At 37.1% G+C, this 20,291-nt stretch overlaps 1 protein-coding gene across 3 annotated transcripts in view; it reads right to left on the bottom strand.

Moving 5' to 3' along the window:
* The window catches only part of HSPBAP1 (HSPB1 associated protein 1), a 50,366-nt gene that overhangs the window by 25,457 nt on the left and 4,618 nt on the right, over positions 1-20,291 (bottom strand). For all 3 annotated transcript variants that reach the window (XM_067738708.1, XM_067738707.1, XM_067738709.1), the window contains exons 2-3: positions 12,139-12,324; positions 4,500-4,681 (exon numbers count right to left, since the gene is read on the bottom strand). In XM_067738708.1, coding sequence (XP_067594809.1) covers positions 4,500-4,681; positions 12,139-12,324 — 368 coding nt within the window. The remainder of the gene's footprint in view (positions 1-4,499; positions 4,682-12,138; positions 12,325-20,291) is intronic.

Raw genomic sequence — 20,291 nt, 5'->3', positions numbered from 1 at the left:
TCAGAACGGATGATGTAGACCAGAGGTTCTCGAAGTGGTCCACAGACCTCTTGGGGGGGGGGGTCTGTGAGACCCTTCCAGAGGATCTGTGAGGCTGAAACTATTTTCATAATACTACTAAGATGTTATTTTCCTATTTCACTGTGTTGACATTTGCACTGATGGCACAAAAACAATGGTGAATAAAACTGCTGTTGTCAAGCTGTGGAACCAAAGTGTACTAATAGCATTGCATTCTTTTTTTTTTTTTTTAACAGCCTTATGAGGCATAACTGATGTACAATAAACAGTGTATATTTAAAGTGTACAATTTGATGAATTTTTTACATACGTATACACCTGAGAAACCATCACTACAATCAAGATGACATTTTGATCATGTCCAAAAGTTTTCCCATAACCTTTTGTAACCTCTCTCTACCCCCTCATTCTTACATAACCACTGATCTATTTTCTGTCACTATACATTTGTTTGCAAGTTCTACAATTTTATATAAATGGAAGCATATAGCAAGTACTCCTTCTTCATGCTAACACTAACCAAAGGCAAACTAAACAAAGCAGACTTTGGACAAAGTAGACATCAGAACAAGAAAGAACTCAGGAAAGAGAGGATCATCACATCTTGATAAAGTATCAATCCGTTAAGAGGACATAATAATCCTAAATGTGTACGACCCTAAACTGTTACTAGCTGCAAAACAAAAACGGACTAACCTAAACTGAAAAAGAAATAAATATGCAATTATAGTTGAGAAATTTTAATACCTGTCTCTATATAATGGGTAAAACAAGTGTACATAAAATCAGTAGGGATACAGGGGACATGAACAATCAACTTAATTGACATTTATAAAAGACAAAAACAGCAGAATACACATTATTTTCAAGTGCCCAAGCTATCAAGATTGACTATATTCTGGGCTATAAAACAATAAATTTAAAAGAACTGAAATCATACAAAGTATGTTCTCTGAACACAATAGAATTAGAAATCAATAACAGAAAGACAGCTCGAAAATCCCCAAATATGTGCAAACTAAACATTATACTTCTAAGTAAACCATAAGTCAATGAAAAAATATCGCAAGGGAAATCACAAGAAAATATTTTGAATAGAATAAAAATTATCTTGGAAACTTGTATCTTGAAACTCATCAGCTAGAAAGCTTCCTAAAACTTAGAAGACTTTTCTGATGAGAATGGTGATGCTATTAACAAATGTCACTTTTTTTATAATAAAGTATACAAAGATGCATCAACATTTCGAAGATCTATATAGCTTTGGAAACCAGTATTTCCCAAATGGCCAATGAAAAGTATTACAAAAGATCCATTCCATGCAAGATAGACCAACGGATTTTACTGAAAGACTAGGAAGGGTTCATTGATCACGGATTCAGATTCTTTTTTTTTTTTTTTCTTTTTTTTGGCAGGGGTACGCGGGCCTCTCACTGTTGTGGCCTCTCCCGTTGCGGAGCACAGGCTCCAGACACGCAGGCTCAGTGGCCATGGCTCACGGGCCCAGCCGCTCCACGGCATGTGGGATCTTCCCGGACCAGGGCACGAACCCGTGTCCCCTGCATCGGCAGGCGGACTCTCAACCACTGCACCACCAGGGAAGCCCATGGGTTCCGATTCTTGATTGCAACAAACGAACGTTTAAGAGACTACTCATTAGTGGTAGAAACAACCCAAATTTGGTGGAATATCAAAAAAATCCACAATTATCTAAAAAGGTTGCCAAAATGCTCCTCTCTTTTTCAGCTGCACATGTGTGTAAAGCAAGATATTTTTCATATACTTAAAACAAACCAAAAATCGCAAGACTAAATGAAGCAGACAGAAGAAACAAGCTGTCTTCTATTAAGCCAGACACTAAAGAGCCAACTATGTAAAACAATGCCACTACTCTCATAACATTAAAAAGAAATTTGGAATATAATTACTTTCATAAAAATGTCACTTAAATTCACATACAATGAGTTTATTCTAAATAAACATTTAAAAAATTATCAGTTTTAATGTTTAACTACCCACCGTTTTATGACAGACGGAAGAAGGCTTGAAACAATAAGTAGTAAGATTTAGTGACTGAATGAATTATAGTGGTAAAAGTAAAACAACTTAGGCACCTTTGATGTAAGATCACTTCATGCTCAGAAAACCTTGAGATAAAAAAATGATATAATCTTAATGGACTTGGTTGTTCATAGCAGATTTGCCTGTTCTAATCTAGAGAATTAATCACCGTAATGTGAGCTGAAGAAAACTCATTAACTAAAAATATCATATTTTATAAGGGCTCAATTAGAATTCCAGCACATTACCAAAAGGCTGCCTTTTATACCCACACTTAATAAATAGGACACGTTTCTGCACAGTGCTTCCATGCCTGGGCTGAAACAGAACAACTGATGGGGTCAGATTAGAGATTCACCCAAGGCAGAGTGAGCCTAGATCCAGCACAGACAGAAGTCCTTCATCCCAGCTGGGTAGTCCTCACAGGACTGAACGTATCCAGACCCCCTGCAGGCATATAGTGCAGTAGTTAAAGCTTGTGGAGGCAGACTGCTTAGTTTATTCTTTTCTTAGTTGTATAATTTCAGAAAAGGTTTAACTTAATCTCTTGGTGCCTCACTTTTCTTTTTTTTTATAAATTTATTTATTTGTTTGTTTGTTTATATGGCTGCGTTGGGTCTTTTTGCTGCCCGCAGGCTTTCTCTAGTTGCTGCGAGCAGGGGTTACTCTTCGTTGCAGTGCATGGGCTTCTCATTGCGGTGGCTTCGCTTGTTGCGGAGCACGGGCTCTAGGCACACGGTCTTCAGTAGTTGTGGCTCGTTGTGGCTTGAGGGCTCTAGAGCACAGGCTCAGTAGTTGTGGCGCACGGGCTTAGTTGCTCCGTGGCATGTGGGATCTTCCCAGACCAGGGCTCAAACCCGCGTCCCATGCATTGGCAGGCGGATTCTTAACCACTGTGCCACCAGGGAAGCCCTCATTTTTCTTAAAATAGGGATAATTATTAAATCATAGGGTTACTGTGGGGATTATAAAGGAAAAGCACTTAGAAAAGCACCAAATATGAGTACTTGATAAATATTACTATTACAGTGTTTTACCTGAAATATGGAGTAATAAACTACTAGTCTAATATACAGGGTTGGTTAGGGTATGAGAAATATTAATAAGATACTCTAAAAGTTAACTATGATATCTAAAAGGTCTAGGATTAAAGATCCATAGAGTAATCACAATTAAGGTTATTAAAAAAATTACCTCAAAGTTATCATTTAAAAATGAGTAAATAATAGATTTGGTATAGACTTTGGATTCAGAAAACATCTACTGAATGTTTTCAAAACCAATGCATTTCTTTTACTGTTGTGAGAAAAAAAAAGTATCCTCAACTAACAATTATGGGGCAAGTGATGTGTTTTTCCTTTTTTTTTTTAAAAAAACCAAAATTTAAGTAAAACATTAAAAAATTTAATAAAGGAAAGATACAAAGTATTGATAGCTGTATGATAATATTATAACTATGAAAGCACCAGCATCCAAACCTTCACTCAAAGTGAAAAAGAAAAAATATAAGCTGAATGGAAAATGACTCAAGAGTCCAAGGACAATCAGCCTGCATGAGAGGCAGGAGAAGAGCAGGTGGGTGAACAGCCTCCTGTGATGGCAAAATATATCCTGTAGGGGCAGGATGAAGGACTCTAGAACCTTGACCTGACGCTGGGCAAGGCAGAGTCATTCAAACAGCTTTCTGGGACTACTCCCATTGCTGGCCGATGCCTAAGACACACAGAAACCAGAGCAGGGAGTTTCCAAAATCACCCCACAAACTGAACTGGCAGTTTGAGGTAGAAAACACTTTGAAAAGAGGATATGGTAGTCTGCAAACTGCCGTCAGTTATGTCAGCGCGTGGCAGAGAACGTCCACGTTCTTACTTCTGCAAGCACCCCCATCCTTCTGCAGGACTTCTACAGTCAAACACTGGGAGCCCAGCACTCTCTGCTTCGGGCCATAAACCTGTACTAAACACCCCAGAGCAGAGAGAGACGGCAGCAGCAGCCCGGAAGGCTTCTAGGATTCTAGGAATGCTTGAATGCTTCTTCATGTAATCAGCTTTGTACCTCCATCTGCCTCACTGACAGAACAAGGACTTAGATGTAGGTCAGGAGGAAAGGAAGTTGGACACACAGTCTATGTTTCTGATATACTCCAAATCAGCTCAGGTGCTGTTTAAAGGCAAAGGAGAGAGTGTGCAGGAAGTCTGGTGACTAGGAAAATAAGAAGGCTGCTCATCTTTGTAGGCCAAACATTATACTTCCTTTGAGCAAATCCCTGGGCTTGAGTAAATAGGATAGTCAAGACTCACGGTGACTACTTTTCAGAGAAAAAGACAGTGAGGAAAAAAAGTACCAAGGAGATTCTCATTTGTGATCTTTTCTCAAGAACAAGTTACACTATGATTAAAAGAAATGTACTGACTTACCTGGAAAATATCTGTCTTGTCTTCAAATAAACTGACAAAATATTTATAGTCAGCATAAGCCCAGAATTTGGAATGATCATAGTCTCTAAATGGTCCAGAAATACTAGATCGGTCACAGTTCCAGGTCAGAAACTCTTCAAGTGTAGCTTCTACGTAACTACATGTGGTTTCAAACTGAGGAGCTGCAATGTAAGAGAACCCAACTTTAAATGTACATTGAACACAGTTTCCAAATATTCTTGTTTTCTTAAATGAGGATAATTTCAACCAGGAAGTATTAACTATTATTTAACATTAATTAGAAATTAATTATGTACTTGCTAAATAATTAGAACCATTTACAACACTTAACAATACTCTTGATTAAATTTAAAAGTAAAAAACACAATTTTAACCTTAAGATTAAAGACTACCCTTTCAAAAAAAAAAAAACAAACTACCCTTTCTATAGCCTGATGCAGTAATCCAGTGGAATACTTTAGTTTATCACTTCTCGAAGACCTTTTCAGGGGTCTGTGAGGTCTAAACTATTTTCATAATAATACTACGACAGTATTTGCCCTTTTCACACTTATTCTCTCACAAAAGTACGGTGTTTTCCACGGGCTACACAAATTGTGTTGACGTCACTGCTCCGACAGCTAGTGGACTATGTGCTTATGTTCTTATAGTTTTAAATGTCCGTAAATAAAGAGGAACAAAGAGCGTTGCTCACCAAACAGTTCTACAAGGATTAAGTCATAACCCACTGCAGTCACTGACCAGCCAGTGCACTCTCAGAGGAAATTAAGACATAACAGGATGAAGCACTCTGTGCTTCAGACAGAGGAAATTAAGACCATAACAGCGTGTTCTGTGCTTTGGACAAGCAAGCCTCTTAGTGAGATGTATATCTCGGGAAGAACTTCAATGACCCCAGATTCTTGCATCTTCCTAAAGAGAAGCACTAAAATCATTAGCTGTAGATATTTGTTATTTGTGACTAGCAGTAATCTTTTACCAAGATGTCTGCTTGACTGCACACGTTCCCTAGCCAAAAATCATATGCATACAGGCTTCTTCCCTACCCTTCGGAGAAGTTTTCTCAGAGCTCCTGAGAGGCTATCTCCTGTGCCGTAGTCCTTTAAGACCCTGAATAAAACTTAAACTCACAGCTCTTACACTGAGCATTTTTCTTCAAGTAGACACATCTTGGTTTTAATTTCTAATAATGCTAAGTATCACTAGATATAACCCACATTGACAAAAAAGCTCACTCACTGGGGTACTCAATCGTTTTTAAGTCTAAAGGAATCCTGAGACCAAAATGTTTGAGAACTACTTCTTCAAATAAAAAAAAGGCAACAACAAAAAACTGTCTTTTGAAAATTTTCAACTTTATACTGCACATTTATCATACAGAGCTCCTCAATCATTAAGTAGACAACAGCTATTTAAAGTCTGTTCAATTATTCATTAGCCCATTTATTTCAGAATCATTTATTAAGTACCTAATTTGTAACTAGCATTGGGCTCAGGCTTGCAGGAACATAAAAGAAATAGATAATACTCTTGAGTTTAGACTATATTTAGATAAAAAGAAAACTTCAACCAGAATAATAGGGAATTTGAGGCATCATATAACTAGATCCCAAATTTTGTGCCATAGACACCTAGGAAAAGGCAAAGACCACTGGAGATGAGGGCTGATCAGGAAAGCTTGAAGAAAAGTCTACTGTCTGTCCATAGTGGTTTGTTATTATGGGTAGAACTCATTTATATAAGAATTATTCTCCTAAATAGTGATGAAATGAGATTTTTTTTTGCAATTAGCTGAATACTTTAAATGTACATTGGGATGTTAATATTCAAGAAACCTGATTATGATCTATTTTGGAAAACATGAAATCCTTTCAAGAGGAGATGTAGATCTAGCACATGTAAATCAGTCAGCACAATGCTAGACACATAGCAGATGCTCAGTAAAAGTTAGACACTATTATTAGTACTTTTTATTATTCATTCATATATTTACTTGGGGCACTTTAAAAGTTAGCTGAATTGGTAGTAGGAAGAAAAGGATATTCAAACATCTTTTCCATCCATTTCTGCTCAAACTGTTTAGGATTATCCCAATCACGTTTCTCCCTCCTCTCTTTATCCTAAAACCGTATAATGGCAGAGAAATAATGGAGGGGAGGGTGTGTGTCACCCTTATTTCATTTACTTCATCAACTTGTCACCTGACTTTAAGAAGCAGGAAAACTTTACTAGGCTACATTTATCTAAAAGATAAAACCCTGCAGATTTAAGAACTATTTAAACTTGAAAATTTTTGAGAAGCATTTAGAATAGTGGCTGGCACACACTGACCCATCAATATATAAAAGCTCTTAATATTATCAACATCATCATCAAGAATTTAGCATAACAGCATTGGAATACACGGTTTTTTAACAAACAAAAACCCATGTAGCAAGAAAGCTGCTTGGTGATGGAATCATTTCTAAATCATTTCAGTAAGCTCCAATGTGAGCCTGAACACATTCTACTGTCCTGTAAGTTTTCACTTCACAGAATTCAATCCAACTGATCCAACGGAATACTAAAGCCATTGCTTGAGCCACCTGCCCCTAGGGTAGACTGAGGACTTTTCAGTTATGACCAGTTTTCACAGGCACATCCGTACTGCACCCTCATCAGAAGACTTCATTTTCTATCACAGCAAGTTCTGTACTTAAAAGAATGAAAATCTAAAAATGCAAAAAACGACACGTGAGAACTGTTACTGTCAGGGGAAAATTACAATGAATGGAATGAATGAAAATGACAGACTTTTTCATTTACATAGTGATTTCAAAATAGAATCTTTTCACCCGTTCCTGGTAATAATGGCACCAAAGGCACTGTTTTCATTCTGTTATCATGACAATTTCTTTCTGTGTAGTACAGTTGTTTTTCTTAGTTTATTCTATGCAATGGAATTACTCCTTTCTAACTTGATTATTATTCTTCTTTCGTTTAACATTAAAGTAGCCTAGGCAGCTGCAACTTTCATCCTACTTACTGTCAAAATGTTAGGTAAGAGGAAGCTCAACTGAGTTTAGGATTTGGAAATAGTGTATAAATTGAGTTTGCTTTTGACTCTCATAAAAGGAAGTCCTAAAATATTTTTTTGCACAGCAGTGAAACAAACATTTCTCCATTTTGTTAGACTTCATCACTTCACAATCAAGAAACACTTGGAATGTGGGTACCGACTATGACTTTTGCTTGTTACTCCACTCCCTATCAACAAATGTTTAGGATTATTTCTACATCTGCTTGCCAGATCACTGCCAGCTGAGGTATAGTGTTGTCACTGAGAATATATGTTGGCAAATGAATCTGATCCAAAATGTTTCAAAGAGCTACTGTGACGTCATTATCTGCTTCCTAAAATAAACTAAGAGACACATTACAGTCAAATATGCTAGTTATTAATACTATTATTTCAAGCATTCTAGAAAAATTCTAACCAAGACCTAAAACAGAAATAAACATGCTCAATAGAAAGGAAACAAAGTTATCATTGCTTCTAAGATCATATGCCTGTCTTACTAAAAAGCCCACAAGAATAAACTAAAACACTAGGTACACTATTAACTGGCTGCATAAAAAATAAACATGCAAAAAATAAATGGCTTTTATTTGTATATCAATCACAGTTTGAAAAACAAAAGAGGCAAAAATATTTCCTGACAGCTACAAAAATTTTATAATATTTTAAGAAATTTGTAGACTTATATGAAAACTCCAAATCTTTTTTTTTCCCCCAAATCTTTTTACTGAGGTAAAACAAACTAGGTAAGTGAAGATTACACATTCTTGTGTAGTAAGATACAGTATTGTCACAAGGCAGATTCTTTTCAAATTACATAATTTATAGCACTTCGTGAATTTTCATTTAAAATCCTGTTGACGGAAAGAAAAAAAGAAAAACACATGACCTAAAAGTTGCAGGTTATGTTTTATTCGGGTATCTTACCGAGGACTATAATCTGGGAGATGGCCTCTCAGATGCTCTGAGGAACTGTTCTAAAGAGGTAAGGGAGGGCTTCCCTGGTGGCGCAGTGGTTGAGAGTCCGCCTGCCGATGCAGGGGACACGGGTTCGTGCCCTGGTCCGGGAGGATCCCACATGCCGCGGAGCGGCTGGGCCTGTGAGCCATGGCCGCTGAGCCTGCGCTCCGCAGCGGGAGAGGCCACAACAGTGAGAGGCCCACGTACCGCAAAAACAAAACAAAACAAAACAAAACAAACTGTCTCTGGTTTCAGTATGAAGAATGGCTGAGGCGGGAGGGCAGGGAGTGCACAGGGACTAAGGACGAGGCTACTCCAACCACGGAGGTGAGAGAGCAGGGTAACCCCAACTGGAGGATGGCCTCGGACAGAGAAGCAGGTGGATGCTGGATACTTCAGGTGTAAGTCACCAAGTCACCAGACACCACTTAGAGAGGCCATCTGAATGACTCAGAGCTTTCTGGCATAAGAAGCTTCTTGGATAGTACTGCTCCTGGTGATAATGTTCACACCCTTTGACCCAGTCATTCTCCTAGGAATCTATCCTAGGGAAACAATCAGAAACTTGCACAAGATTTATTTTCAAACATGTTCAGTACAGTCTTATTTATAAATTTAAAACTGCTAAGCAATCTAGGAGAATTTTAAAGATAAATTATGGTACTACCATACAATGGAATATTAGGTAGCCATTTAAAAGTCATATTTAATGTCAAGAGAAGCTGCTCAGAATATGTTAAGTAAAAAAAAGAGAAAACGCAGGCTGTTCAAATTAACACAATTTTATTTTTAAAATACAGAAAGGCCTGCATGGACATATGTAATTAGTGATTGCCTCTTGGTAATGTAATTAGTGATTGCCTCTTGGTAATAAGACTAAGTGTTTTTAAATTTCTTTGGGTCTTCCCATTTTTCCAGTGTTCTCTAAAATGAGAAGGTATATTTTAATTTTTGAAATTATTTCTATTTTTAAATAATATTTTTTGAGCATTTACTATGTGCTAGGCACTGTTCTAAATGTTTAATGAATATGAACCCATCTAATCTTGAAAACATTTCTAAGATACAGAAAAGTTAAGTGACTTGCTCAAAGTCACAGAGTAAGCCAAACTTTGAACCCATGCAAGCTGACTTGAGTCAGCTCTCTTACATCACTACCCTACACTGCTTGTGGAAGTACTGTATTTATACTCAAAGAAATAACTTTAAAAAGAACAAATTATTAAGACAACCCACATAATGGGAGAAAATATTTGCTCATCATATATCTGATAAGAGTTAGTATCCAGAATATATGAAGATCTCTTTTACCACTCAACAACAAAAAGGCAAAAAAACACACAAAAAAACACACATAAAAACAAAAAAATCTCAATTAGAAAACAAGCAAAGGATTTGAATAGACATTTCTCCAAATTAGATATGCAAATGGTCAATAAGCCCATAAAAAGATGCTTGACAACATTAGTCATTCGGGAAATGCATCAAAACTATAATGAGATAATACTTCACACCCACTAGGATGGCTAGAATAAAAAATGGAATAAGTATCGGCAAAGATGTAGAGAAACTGGATCCCTCACACGTTGGGGTGGGAATGTGAAATGGTTCAGCTGTTTTGGGCAACAGTTTGGCAGTTCCTCAAAAGGTTAACCATAGTTGCTGCATGACTCGGCAATTACACTTCTAGGTTTAACCCAAGAGAAGTGAAACCATATGTCCACACAAAAACGTGTATCTAAATGTTCACAGTAGCATTATTCATAATAACCAAAATGTGGAAATAACCCAAACGTCCATCAACTGATGAGTGGATAAACATTTTGTTTATCCATATGATGGAATATTATTCAGCAATAAAAAGAAAATATAGACACATGCTAAAACATGGGTAAATCTTGAAAACATGATTCGTGACAAAAGCTAGACACAAAAGGCCACAACTGTATGATTCCATTTATATATATCCAGAATAGGCAATCTATAAAAACTGAAAGTAGATTAGTGATTGCCAGGGGCTGGAGAAGGGGGTGAATGGGGAGTGACTGCTAATGGGAACCAGATTTTTCAGTGTGACGAAAATGTTCTGGAATTAGATAGTGGTTGTGGTTGCACAACATTGTGAAGATGCTAAAACCACTGAATTGTATACTTTCAAATGGTGAATTTTATGTGAATATCGTCTGAATTTTAAAAAAGAACAAATTATCTTTAGTAAGAACTCAGAGCAGTTTCTCTCAATTGCAGAGACTTTCTACTTCCCTTTTTCTTCTATGCTGCAGTACTAACTTTAAAATGTCAAATTACTGTATCTCCGCTATAAAACAGGATAATAATAGTACCACTCCAAGTCGGTTTGAAGAAGATTAAGAGAGTTAATGTGCATAAAGCCCTCAGAACAGTGCCTGACACAATAGTTCTCAATAGCTGTTAGTAACAGTATTGTATTTGGAGTCTAACCAGGAGGTGAAAAAAATTACAATTTCTATTTTTCTTCAAATTATTGTTTAACAGACACTTCAATGAGTGGAAAATTTATCTGACTAAATAAAATCAAGAAGAAAAGAGCACAAGCTGATTTTTACATAGCTGCTGCTGGTCTAGCATTTAATTTAAAAATACAATAAACATTTTGGTCTGTGACTAGAATGAGATGCCAAAGAGTTTCGGGTCTATTAATCCTGCTCTACCTGTCACTGGAGTACAAAGGGGTTCCAGATACCAAAAACCCAATAATTATATGAGATATACTAGAAGATCAACATGAGAAAACAAAGCCTGGAGAAGCTGGAAGAGAAACTGGGTAATTTTCTAGTTCCTTCTAAGTTATTAATAGATATTCTTAGAGCCACTTCACAGCAATGCTTAAGACACTATGAATTTCTAGACTATCAAATTTACCCATATTTAAATAGAAGTTAAACACATATTCTGAAGCCAGACAGTGGTCATGGACTTCTTTAGATTAGAAACAGTTTCTAATGTAAATTGTTTCTTTCCTATAAACTAACTGTCTTTAGATTAACAGTAATTGCTTTATCTGGCTTAAGGCAAAAAATCAAGCTGTTACAAGTCTTCAGGGATGAAGAGGGAGCTGGCAAAATCAGACTGCTTAAGAGGATGAAAAAAACAGCTTCACATATGTTTCACATTTATGTAATGCAATAGAGGTCAGGCAGCTGATAAAGCAGAGAGGTAAAATTACACCCAGACTGAGCACTATAAATAGTGAGTGAGGCGACAAATAAAAGGAAACATTGCACATGAGTCAAAAGTAGAAAGGATTGTTAGATTAGTACTGGTCTCTTTCAATCACATAAATAATAGCACATTAACAAATATTTATTAAGTGTCTACTATGATCAATGAACCATGATACATGAACAAATACATTTTATGTGGGGTTATAAATTATAGGTTGTTTAGTCTAAAAAAATTATCTTAAACTGTCCTTTTAAAATTTCTAATGAAGTTTTCCTATCTGAAAATGGTCCAAAAGAGGATTCAAATAAAGGATTCTCTAGAGATAAAGAAACCACGGTTGAGAATGTGGGAATGCTACTGAAGAGACATTATGATGATGATTCCTTGTAGTCCTACCTGTATCTGTGCGTTTCGTTCCCATCCTGAATCGTATCTGCTTGCCCTGAAGGACCTCAGAAAGATGTTTTGCAGTCCAGTGTTGGGCTGGCCAATCAAAAACCATGTTACAGAAGATTGCAGGTTGTTGTAAAGACATTATAATTTCTTTCGCTTTCTCTGGTGTAAAAGGTTTGACATGTTTACCTAGGGAGAGAAATAAATAACTAAAAAGTTATTTCATATAATATGAAGAATAAATAGCTAATATCATTTCTATTATGGCAAATCCTTCGGTGTAATTGCACTTCATTTATTACTCTTTACATAAATATTTGGCCTCAAACAGCCATAATTCTTCAACGATTTTTCTCAAATATTAAATTGTAAATGTTGGAAAATATTTACAATCTTCAATGTCAAAAATGTTTTTTTTAAAAAGGCTTTCCAAGTATTTATGTACATTTAAAAGATGCAATTTTTTGACAATATTATTTCCTAAATAGAGAATTATGTAAGAAATGCTGATGGAACCTACTCTTGAACAACTAGTGTTGCTGGACTCAGCAACAATTCTACTTGATATAGCACATGTTCATGCCAAAAAGACTACCGCATTCACACAGCAGTGGATGGGGAGCGGGAGAGGGGATTATTTTATTGCAAGATTTAAAAAGATAAAATATGTGCTAGGGTGGATATCAGTGTTAATCCTTGATTCTGACTGCATCTATAAACTGTACAAGGGAATATGCACAAACTAACACTGTGACTTACTGAGGACTTCAATAAATTTCAATCATAGAATGTTAATCCGGGATAGGAGGGTAAAGATTAATATTTGTTAAATAAAAGAACAAGTGGGGACTTCCCTGGTGGCGCAGTGGTTAAGAATCCGCCTGCCAATGCAGAGGGTACAGGTTCGGGCCCTGGCCTGGGAAGATTCCACATGCCACGGAGCAACTAAGCCCACAGTAGTGCGCCACAACTACTGAGCCTGCGCACCTAAAGCCCGAGCTCTGAAACAAGAGAAGCCACCGTGGTGAGAAGCCCGTGCACCAGAACGATGAGTAACCCCCTCTAGGTGCAACTAGAGAGAGCCTGCGCGCAGCAACGAAGACCCAACGCAGCCAAAAATAAATAAATAAATTTATAAAAATATATATTAAAAAAAAATTAAAGAACAATAAGTTTCTCTTTAAAGACATCTCAAGATGAAAGTTTGGGGGGAAAGTTGAAAAATGCTTCATACTCTGATCCCCAAAACATGAATTTATGATTCTCTAGTACAATCAGCTAACCCCTCTATTTCAGTTACCTAATCTGTAATTACACTTACTCAAAAAATTACGAAAAGCTCATGAATAATCCAAATTTCCCCTTCAACCAACCTTCTTCTAAACTTTCTGACAAAAGGAGGAGGGATGGAGAAGGACTCATCGAGGAACCTGAGTAATTTGTAGTTGTCTGAATGTGAGACTTGTTTTTAAAGAAAATGAAAATTTAGGTCAGTTTGGCCCTCCTTTCTCAGACAAGGACAAAACCCAGAAACCTCTCCCAAACCAGTGGTGAAAGCGAGCAGGCTCTAAGCCCTCAGGAGCTGACATCTAAGAACACTGTGGCCCCTTCTGGGCAGTCAGGGCTCTCATGTGAGGACATCAGTGTGGCTGCTTCAGGGGATGGGCAGGTGCCAGAGGTGGGGCTACGTGGAGTAGGGAAGACAGAAGGCACTCTTAGGTCTCTATGTAAAAGAAGGCCCAAGTTTATCTTTAAGTGACCTTTACCTACTGAAGAGCCCTGTTAAAGAAAACAGGCTGTAACCAGGAATTGTTTAAAAAAGGTCTTAACCCATGCCAGCCTATAAATGTAAGCACAGGGGTACCTAGATTGCAATGTACCAAGTCTTCCTGGACTTGGAGTGCCTGGATTCCCTGTGTATGAAAATGGACAAGCCACATTTTTTATTATATATTTTTAAAGTTTTGCTAGACCATGAAAAGCTACAATTCATTCATGATAATACCTGTTGCTTGTGACATATAAATTAGTACTACCCTTTGGGAAACAACTGGGAAAATGAAGCAAAAGTCTCAAAGAACCACCCATTAACCTAATAACTCATGTTAGAGGAATTTGCTTTTAACAAAATAATCATAAGCCACATACATATTCATTTATAGTATATATATGTACACACATATGCATAAAATATCTATTACTATAATAAAAAACCCGAAAATACAAACAACCAAATGTCTCAAAAGTAGAAAAATAATTTACTAAATATTTCTCCCATAGTACAGTCCCCTGGTACATTCAATTCATTAACAATAAAAATGAGGGCTCTGTAGCAATGTGTGGAGCTGTAGGGACTGGAACTGACTCAGAGAGTTATTGCAACAGCTAAGTGAGAGGAGTGGTAATAAGGCCCTGAACAACAAAGGGTGGCAGTGAGGAAGGCAGAGATGGTAGAGATGGAGAAATCCTAGGAGAACAACGTCAAAGACTATTACGACTGAAGAGATGTGGGGTAGGAGGCAGATGCAGCTGTAAGGAAGACTGAGGTTTCCAGACTTTGTGACTTGCCACGAGAGAAAGGTTAGGAGTGACATCTCCTTCTGTTAGGAAGATGAGAGTTTGGTTTTCATCATCATCATCATAACAATACCATATATTTACTTGTATAAGGCTCTACTATTTGCCACACACTTTTATATACATTAAAATAAAAGTGCTCGTTGGATCCTCTAAGAAGCCTGTAAAACACAGGTACAGAAGGTATTTTATTTCCATTATCCAAATGAAGAAATGGAAGTTCAGATGTCAAAGGTCAAAACACCAGTGATGATAGGACTATAGGTCAGGTTCCCTGATTCCAAGTCCAATGCTCCTCCTACTGCATAATCCTGCTTCCAGAGAATTAAAACTGTAGGACTTACACTAGCACTAAAAACAGAGAGACAGTATAACCCGAAAAGATAAGCTGGTGCAGGGAAGCTTTAGATGGATCCATAGATAATAAATCCACATGTGCTGTTGGGGAGAGAGGAATGTTCTGGTTTGTGCACATGTTTGTATGTGTGGTGGGGGGAGTAGTTAATATCTACAGTAGAGATTGCTAGTTGCCTACCTTACCCACTACTGCTTTCTTCTTCCTCACTAACAGAACTTTGGGCAATGGGAGCGGCTGAAAAATTACATTTCCCAGATTCCTTTGCAGATAGGAGTGGCCAGATATATATCTGGAAGTTGCTGAGTCAGCCTTTCCCCTTTATCCTCCTCTCCTATATCCTGCCTGGAAAACAGACATCATGTTTAACCATCTCAACAGATAAAAGAAAGGCCCAGGAAATTGCAAACACCGGCTGGAAGAATGCAAAGATGTCCATCTTTGTGCCCCGGAACCAAAGCCAGCAAAATTGTATCCCCTGAACGCTTTCATATAAACACATTAACTCATAGTCAGGACTCTGTTATTAGTTCATAACTGGTATAGCACCTTGCCTTCTGAGGCTATGGTTTTCAAGGACAACCATATTCTCCCTAGAGAGTGCTCTGTGGCTTAGGCTGGATGAATCATGGCTGGTGTGACTCACTGTAACATTCTTTCAGTTCTACGTTTGTAAAATGTTCAAGCTTTGAACATTTTGCTTCTAGAACTTTAAAAGGCAGAGAAAAACAGAAGCACCAGTCCTTTGGGGGTGACGATTTATTTATGCTGCTTATCTTAAATCAGAGCCAATAGATCACACGGCTTTGAATGTTTTCAAAACAGTTCTCATATCTGTACACCTAAGTACGCGGGCATTAGTAACACGAGTAGTGTTTTGACAGAGGAGCTTCAAAGAAGTAAATAAATATTTTTTCCTCTAACATAACATTAAATTTTCTAAAAAAGTATTTAATGATCTGATCAAAAAATGCCAAACATCCCAAAGGTTATTTAATAGGAGACTCTAAAAACTAAAGTTTGCTGAGAAAGTACCAGGCCCAGTGATTGGAATATATTAAATGCTCAAACATTTGCTAAATGAATGAAAAGTGCTATAAAGCATATGCAGAGTAGATCAGTACGATGCTCACCATAATAGGAAATTAGCATATTTGAAGAATTTCAGGTCTATCAGTGAAATAAAACAATCAGCTGGTTGTGAGATAAAAGTAATCTGGGTTCTGATCGTTTAATCAACAATGAACTGGGCTATTAACAAATTGAAGTGTTACAATTTTCTTTAAAGAAGAATACAGTCTATACTGTATTAATTAAATAGCCTAGGGATGCACCCAATCATTCCATGCCAGGGATATTTGCAAAGAGCTATAAAAATTCTGAAGCAACCTCAAAAGCCTTTAAAGAATAAATGTATTTAGGTCTAAACTTGCAGCAAGTAGCAATTTCTAACAGAAACTGCTGGAAAAAATGATTAGTGATCTAGGTGTCGCGCAATAGTCTCTTCTCCCTCTAAATGTAGCATGTTATTCAGATGATTGATTACAGCTTTGGTAACAATTCTTTGGAGATGGTGAAACACCATCAAAAAGCAATTTACTTTTTTCTCAGTTAATTTTTTCTTTAATTAGTGCAAAGGACAAGATAATTTGAAACCTAATTTCTCTGAATTTGCTAGCAATCTGGCTTCAGTCAATTAACATCTGGCTTGGATTTGTATCTGAGATTTAGAATTTAAGACAAGAAATATCAAGTTTCCAGAATACGCTCCTAATATTGATAGAATACAACAAAGACAAAGATCCTGAAATTGAAATTAACTCGCTTCTCATGTCAGGTATAATTTTAATAATTATTAATTTTAAATTTAATAGTTTTATATTTTATTAAAAAATTTTCAGAAGGTGACATCAGAGTAAGCCTCAAGTTACAATGCAGAGACTCACCACAGTGATACAGTATGAACAAAAAATTGGGTCCTAGCATTGGGAGCTAATTTATTTCTAAATATATACAGGTAAGCCTATGATGGCCTTCATCAATCTGATGACTACTGTATATACACACAAGGGTCATCTACCATCTGGAATGGTAGATATCAGCGTAAAAAATAATGAACATTTAGACCAGGTCAGAAAAACGCTGATGGAATTATGCAAGTACTACTTAACAAAATGACTGTGTTCAGACTGAAGACCGAATGGTAAAACTTACACCAAAGATGATTTTAATTTTATAGTCACTATTTTAAAATGTCAATATGAACTGAGAAAATTCTGCTGCTGATGAACTGTCATAAACCCTTTGAATTTCAAGATCTAGAAGGTGGTGCTGACGAAGAAACCACAAAGTGTTGAGGCTGTGTTGACATGACCTTGCCAATACCAATGCTCGGTGTGGTAGTGAACACCCAACCAGGTTCAGGCTGGGGACCGGAGACAGTTACATGCTGGACATTTACCATCCTCTTCTTCCCATCTTCTTACACTTGTAACTCTTGCCCAGTTAACCCAGAAAATTGTCTTCTCCTCCTCACTTTAATCCATTTATGAACCAGAAAATGACTCACAGTGCTTGTAAGTTCCTAAACCTAAAGCAAGATAAGTAAATCTATATTTTAAGTGAAGTTAATACTCGAAAGATTGGTGCCTCAAAGACTGGAGCTCTTAAAAATGCTTCAAAGTACCTTCAAAATTTCTACCAAAATGTTTCCATTTCTTCAGCCTCCACTAAGTAAATTTTCCATAATTCAGAATAAACTGGGTATTTCATCTCTTTTCATCAAAAATATTCAACAGAAGAGTCTGGAAGAGGTATGTGGACACTGACATTCATAGTAGCACTACTCATCATAGCTAAAAGGTGGAAGCAACCCAAACATCCATTGACAGATGAAGGGATAAACACAATGTTTATACAGGCAGTGGAATATTATTCAGCCTTTAAATGGATGGAAATACTGTCACATGCTACAACATGGATGAAACTTGAGAACATTTTGCTACGTGTAAAAAGCCAGCTGCAGAAAGACAAATATGGTATTATTCTACTTACATGAGATACTAAAATAGTCAAATTCAAACAGAAAGTAGAATGGCAATTACCTTGGGCTGAGGAGAGAGAGAAAAGGGGAGTTATTTCCTAGGTACAGAGTTTCAGATGTGCAAGACAAAAAGTATCTGGAGATCTGTTTCACATTAATATGAATACACTTACTACTGAACAGTACTCTTAAAAATGGTTAGATGATAAATTTTATGGGTTTTTTTGGTCACAATTTAAAAAATACTGAACAGTTCTGTTCAGTAATTACTGAAAAATTTAAAAAAAATTATTTATTTAAAAAATTTATTTATTTAATTTATTTTTGACTTAAAAAATTTATTTATTTTAAAAAAAATTATTTATTTTATTTACTTTTTGGCTGCATTGTGTCTTCATTGCTGCGCGCAGGCTTTCTCTACTTGCGGTGAGTGGGAACTACTCTTCATTGGGGTGCACGGGCTTCTCACTGCGGTGGCTTCTCTTGTTGCGGAGTACGGCTCTAGGGGCGTGGGCTTCAGTAGTTGTGGCACGTGGGCTCAGCAGTTCTGGCTTGCGGGCTCTAGAATGCAGGCTCGGTAGTTGTGGCGCACGGGCTTAGTTGCTCTGCAGAATGTGGGATCGTCCTGGACCAGGGCTCGAACCCCTGTCCTCTGCATTGGCAGGTGGATTCTTAACCGCTGAGCCACCAGGGAACCTCTATCTTGTAATAACTTTTAATGGAGTATAATCTGTTAAAATGCTGAATCATGTTGCACACCTGAAACTAATATAATATATCAACTATACTTCAATTAAAAAAATTAATCAGAAAAAAATTTTAAACTATCAGAGCCCAATGGAAACAAATACAGTCTCAGTCTGAAAGACAGATTCAAAGTATTGATTTTTAATTTCACTGAAACGCTTCAACCAATGTATGATCCTAGAAGTAACATCTCACATTCAGAATTCGAGTTGATTCTTTTTTTTTTTTTTTTTTTTGCGGTACGTGGGCCTCTCACTGCTGTGGCCTCTCCCGCTGCGGAGCACAGGCTCCGGACGCGCAGGCTGAGCAGCCATGGCTCACGGGCCCAGCTGCTCCGCGGCATGTGGGATCTTCGCGGACCGGGGCACGAACCCGTGTCCCCTGCATCGGCAGGCGGACTCTCATCCACTGCGCCACCAGGGAAGCCCCTCGAGTTGATTCTTAACAGTAAGTAGTTTCATGTTTGTTTAAGTCCATTTTTTTAAGAGTAGTTTTGGGTTTAAAACAAAATTAGGGGAAGTACAGAAAGTTCCCATATACCCCCTCCCCTCATACATACATGGCCTCTGCATTATCAACATTACTCACCAGAATGGTACATTTTTCACCAAAGATGAACCTAAACTGGCACATCATAATCATCCAATGTCCACAGTGTATCTTAGGGTTTACGCTTGGTGTTGTGCAGTCTATGGATTTGAAAAGTATAATGACATATATCCACCACTACAATATCCTACGAAGTACTTTCACTGTCCCCCAAATCCTCTGTGCTCTGCTTACTTATGTTTGTTTTTAATAATTTCCAAGCTGTTACTTCAGACAAAAAAAATAACACATCCTTGTGGTACATATACATACAATGGAATTTTATTCAGCCATAAAAAAAAAGAGAAATTTTGCTATTTGCAACAACATGGATGGATCTATCGGGTATTATGCCAAGTCAGACAGAGAAAGATAAATACCATATGATTTTACTTAATGTGGAATCAAAACAAACAAACAAGCAAACAAAACAAAAACAGACTCATAGACACAGCACAAACAGGTGGTTTTGCCAGAAGGGAGGAAGGTGTGAGTGGGGGAAAAAAGGTGAAGGAGAGATTAAGAGGTACAAACCTCCAGTTATGAAATAAATAAGCCATGACAACGATATAATATACAGCATAAGGAACATGGTCAATAATATTGCAATAACTTTGTATGGGGCAGATGGTTACTAGTCTTATTGTGGTGATCATTTCATAATGCACACAAATGTCAAATCACTATGTAATATACATGAAATATACGTGAAAATAATATATTGTATGTCAATTATACTTCAGTTAAAAAAAAAATCACATCCTTGGAAGCAAACCCATTACTTTGATATCCATAGAGCTTAGCATAGGGCTTGGCATAAACTAACACCAAATAAATGTTTTCTGA

This window comes from Pseudorca crassidens, chromosome 5 (genome assembly GCF_039906515.1).
Source record: "Pseudorca crassidens isolate mPseCra1 chromosome 5, mPseCra1.hap1, whole genome shotgun sequence".
Taxonomy (NCBI): Eukaryota; Metazoa; Chordata; class Mammalia; order Artiodactyla; family Delphinidae; genus Pseudorca; species Pseudorca crassidens.
Note: the sequence above shows the minus strand (reverse complement) of the source record. Positions and strands in the feature narration are given on the sequence as shown.